General features: G+C 38.1%; 1 protein-coding gene across 1 annotated transcript in view; it reads left to right on the top strand.

The window, feature by feature from the left end:
- The window catches only part of LOC118332230 (stromelysin-3-like), a gene marked incomplete in the record, with an annotated part of 25830 nt that overhangs the window by 14616 nt on the left and 6004 nt on the right, over positions 1-5210 (top strand). Inside the window, 1 exon segment of the mRNA XM_035667408.1 lies at positions 1315-1458. Within this exon segment, the coding sequence (XP_035523301.1) occupies positions 1315-1458 (144 nt within the window).

The raw sequence follows: 5210 nt of genomic DNA, 5'->3' as shown, positions 1-5210 counted from the left end.
ATTGAATTGAATTGAATTGCAAAATTTAAAATAATGGCATTGCCATTCTTGGTTATTTTAACTGTACACCACATTTTTGACACATACATTTTCCTTACACAGCAGCACACACAGCTTACTATCTGGGGGGAGTCCCTTAACACAGTTAGTGATGCTTGCCAGAGGTAAACAGGTTCATATTACATCCTTTCTGTGTGTCTGAGCTTGTCCATACAGCTATACAATAAGAGAGAGCCCATTCAGGGTCTGTTAACACTTATCACAAGATTTACACTGAGGAGAATGACTGCTATGTATGCAGACATACTCACTTTGTTGATTTTGAGTTTTGTTTTTTGGAGTCAGTGCACCTTTTCTTCAGCTGCAGCTACTGGGGTGGGATGAAGTTTTATGTGCTTACCTGAATTGACTGTGTGCAGTCTTTTTTGATCAGCTTTTTTCCTCTGCTTCCAGTCGTGGAATGTAAACGAATTTAAACCCCCTACAAGGAACTTTCATTTCATGTTGATTCTGTCGGCCCTTGTGGACAAAAGCAGTAGTGTTTCTACTGTCTTGTTTCATTGATTTCAAGGGAAATCTGACCCAGTGGCAGGCATTGAGAATAACTATATAGAAATATTAAATATTCTCTCTGATGGTCCTTGTAGTATGTTTAAAGAGCTGTATTCCTGGGTGTTATAGTAAGACTTTTTGCAAATTAATTCAGTATCAGGTATGGCATAATGTGATCATATTTTACAGAAATGTACTCTAGCAGAATGTTCTTGCAGTTTGGTTGACACAGTCATTAGTTTGTGAGAAGAATGCAACATTTAGAATTGTCTGTAGAGATGCAATGATAATTAATGATTAATTGATTTGTTGTAAACTATTAAATTAATCGCCAATCATTTTGAGTCATTTTTTAAGAAAAACTTCTGACATGTGAATATTTTCTTGGGGTTGTTGATAAAACAAGACATTTGAGGATCTCAGCTTGGGCAGTGATCAAATTTTTTGAGATTTCATGACCCAGAAAATGATTGGCAGATTCATCCATAATGAAAATAATCATTAGTTGTTGTCTATACCTTGTCTACTTTTCTGTTTCTATTTTAAGTACTTGTAACAAATTCTCCTGCCACACCTACTGTTATATGTGATGTTTGAGAGTTTTTGTGATTTGTTCGCTGCAAATATTTTAGGACATGATATTAGAAAGTTGACGGTAGGCCTAGATGTGGAGACTCCTACAAAAGACTCACATCCTCTGAAGGGTTTAAAAAAGAAGGTTATATGTTACAAATGTATTTTTTAACTGTGTGTGTCCAATAGGATTGTGCGTTTCCCCTGGCAGATGAGCGATGGCAAAGTGCGGCATGTCCTCCAGGAGGCGTTTGGTGTGTGGAGTGCAGTGACTCCTCTGAGGTTCAGAGAGGTCACTGCTGAGAAAGCCGACATCATTATTGACTTCAACAGGTAAGAGAGGGCTTCCCAGCATGTCTGGAGTGCGCTAAAACAGTGGTTCAGGCTCAGGACCCCCACTATGGGTCGCCAATGCATCATGTGGGGTCACAAGGCCTTCTGGATTTTGAGGTGTGAAGAAAACTTAAAAATATATACAGTAGACCTATATCTCAGCATTTGCTTAATTTCTGTGGAGAAATCAAACAATCTGCTCAAAATGTATTTCCCTATGTGGATTCATTATACAATATAATAAATATATATTGAATATAATATGAAAAATCCATAATATATGTCATTTATTAAGTGGTCGTCAGTTTACTAAATGGTGGAAAAGGGATCCCTTAAGGAAAAAGGTTAGGAACGACTTCTCTAAAATATTATAAGTAAAGTAATATAAGTATTGTCTAAGTTTACGGTTTCAAAACTTTTCTCTGTTTTCTTTACTGACATGAATAACAGCACAATAGTTATTCTAACATGCGAAATGGTGATTAGTGTTAATGTTAGAAAAAGCATGATTTGGATAATTCATTCAGTCTATATACAGGTCTCGTAAATCGGATCTTCATTTTCTCAGGAAGTCCAGGCCAGAAACAGAATTGCATAGTGAAACTAAGGCTCATACGGAACCAATCTAGACACAAATGAACAAAGTGCAATCAACATTTACAACAACAGCAACAAAAAGTTGTCTGTTTCCACTTTGAGTACAAAGATGCCATACAAAACTGTACATATTCACCCTACATACAGTACCTGTATCAGTCATAACATTGTGAGCACTGACAGGTGAGTGAATAACACTGATTATTGGTATTGTAGCTCATGGCTCCTGTCAGTGGGTGGGATATATCAGGCAGCAAGTGAACATTTTGTCCTCAAAGTTGATTTGAGTGACTTTGACAAGGGCCACATTGTGATAGCTGATGACTGGGTCAGAGCATCTCTAAACTGCAGCTCTTGTGGGGTGTTCCTGGTCTGCAGTGGTACCTATCAAAAGTGGTCCAAGGAAGGTAAAGAACCGGAGACAGGGTCATGGACCAAGGCTCATTGATGTATGTGGGGAGTGAAGGCTGCATGTGTCGATCCAACAGACGAGCTACTGTACTCAATGCTAAAGTTAATGCTGGTTCTGATAGAAAGGTGTCAGAACACACAGTGCATCACAGTTTGTTGGTATGGGGCTGCAGAACATTATGACCACCAGGGGGCCCAGGTGGTCACAATGTTATGGCTGATCGGTGTATAGTCAAGCTACAGATGTAGAAATGCAGCAGCGCTAGTTCCCTGTCTTCTGCATTTGGCCATAACTTTTCATCCACATCACACCCAACCCAGTCTCACTCCCAAGTCAAATACTGCTACTTGGTCAGTGGCCCTCCGCTTCTAAATATATAACGCTGTAGGTATCCATCTAGTGTCATTTCTGGACAAGGATTTTAACCCACCAAATCGCTGTTTGTGTCCCATGTGAAGTAATTTCTTTTAAATAACGTAAGTAAGTTAACTTATGTGTAAGCTATATTCACGTAACATTGAGGAGGATCTGTTATCAGAAATGGAATATAATATTTATAGGTTATAATATAGATGCAACTTACAATCTTTTCCTAAACCAAACCAAACTACGACAGTTTCACAATGTTAACCACGCAAGTTTTATTTTAAAGGTGTAACTGGATGTTGCATATGCTAACTTGACCAGAAGCTGTGGCTGTTACGAATTTATTCTTGTTAACTTGAATGAGGAGCCCTGCACATCCAAAAATTACTCAAGAGGGGAACCTACTGCGTGATATTTTGAAGTGCAGCTGACGAGGGGCAGTGTTTGATGAGTTGGGAGTGAGAACATGTCACACTTTATGTCCTCTCTTAAATCCATCTTGGAAACAATCTTTTTGCATGCCTGGTCCATCCCATTTTAACACAGGTATGTCCAGATATCCAGCATTCATTATGTCCACATGTGTCACCTCCATTAACAGTTCCTCTGGTCCATTCGCACAGGCATGATGGTATATTGGAATCAGCTGTGGTTGATTTCTTTTAGATGCAGTAGAATGTAGCATATTGCAGTGTAATATACAGTGATTTAGTGTTATGTTGGAATGTAATACAAAACAAGTATTTTAACATTTAACAAAAGACAGAGTTTTAGTGTTTTAAGAAACAATTCATATAATGTCAAATGTGAATGTGTGGTCACTGCATGCATTTTGTGTTATGAAGAGTGATCCACAGTTGAGTCCACATTGACTGCTGTTGTGCTGACTGTGTGGATGGTTTTGCAACTCAGTATTGAGATATATATGAAATCTATTGTTAAAACAAAGCCTGTAAAAACAGACCAAAAGTTGGCAACTCTGTAATCTGACCCTGACATAAATCTCTAACAGACTTTTGTCAGACTGACTCAGTAGAAACTGAACCAGATGTGTTCCCAGGCGAGCAAATTACAGCCATGAATGAATGCAACACAGGACTTGTATGGCAGGGCTTTTAATAGCGTGCCTCCAGCTACATTTTTATCAGCTCAGATTAGTCATTTTGGCATTTGGTTTACGATACGTCTGTGTCATAACAACTCTCTTATTTCACTGTGTTACATTACATTAAAGTTGCATAACAATTCTGCCAAGTCCTGACCTGTACAAGTAACTTTCATAAGTGTGCTTTCTAACATAACTGCTTTTAGGTAATTCAATTTAAAAAAAAGGAGACAGCCCTTCTTGACTTAGAAGTGAGAGCCTTTCAAGTGTCTCCTTGACTTACATGTAGAAATAAAGTGACATACGCTCCAGCAATATTATAAAATGCTATATTTATGAAAAATGTAACAAAATGGAAATTGATTTAAACACACAAGATTTTCACCTCACCCCCAGATTACAAATAACTCTAAATAAATATGAATTAGATCAAAGAATAGGGTAGCCTGATATATGTGAGATCAGATGTCTGATGCACTCTCGCTGTGGTACCAGTAAGCTCCCTCACAGCTGAGTTGGTTTTTTGTTATGTACAAGGTGTAACTACTGCAGCTGAATGAGCAAAATAAGCACAGATGCAGCTCCGAAGCTGCTGAGGGGCTTCATGTCCCAGATTCCAAATAAGTCAAGAGTCTACAGCCAAGGTTGTGAGCACAGCAATGCTGCAAGCTAAGTGCTAAGATTGTTAACATGTTCACAATGCTGATGCTAACCAGCTGAAGTTAAGCAGGAATAATGACTACCACGTTCACCATCAAAATTTAGCGTTTTAGCATGCTATCATTTGCTAAAAAATACAGCTGAGGTTGAGGCGCTTGTCATTAGTTTTGCAGGTATTCAGTCAAAAAAAGTATTGGACAAATTGAAATTTTGACCTGATGGTGGCGCTGGGTGAAAAGTCAGAAGATTGAGTTATTACAATTCATCCTGAATGTCTGTACCAAATTACTAGACAATCCATCCAATATTAAGAATAGTAGAACCATGCATAGTAGTTGTGCACATTCAAATACCGTTGAAGCAAGGTGCTAGACCAATAGAGGAAAGCATAAAATAAAAAGAAAACATGAAAAAGGGACCGCAAACTGTAACTCCCTTAATGTGCCAATAAATTGCATTTAAATATATATATATATATATATATATGGTATATATAATATAGCCGTAATATCGCTATTGCTCGCCACCAGACTTCATAGATAAAAACTGTTTCAGTGGCTCTACTCAGCTGCACACAGAGCAGAATGGAATGGAAACAAACCACAGAGAGGC

The sequence above is a fragment of the Morone saxatilis genome, unplaced genomic scaffold (genome assembly GCF_004916995.1).
Source record: "Morone saxatilis isolate NCDOM2014 unplaced genomic scaffold, NCSU_SB_2.0 Contig21, whole genome shotgun sequence".
In the NCBI taxonomy this organism is placed as follows: Eukaryota; Metazoa; Chordata; class Actinopteri; family Moronidae; genus Morone; species Morone saxatilis.
The sequence above is the reverse complement of the archived record's forward strand: the minus strand, read 5'-3'. Positions and strand labels throughout refer to the sequence as shown.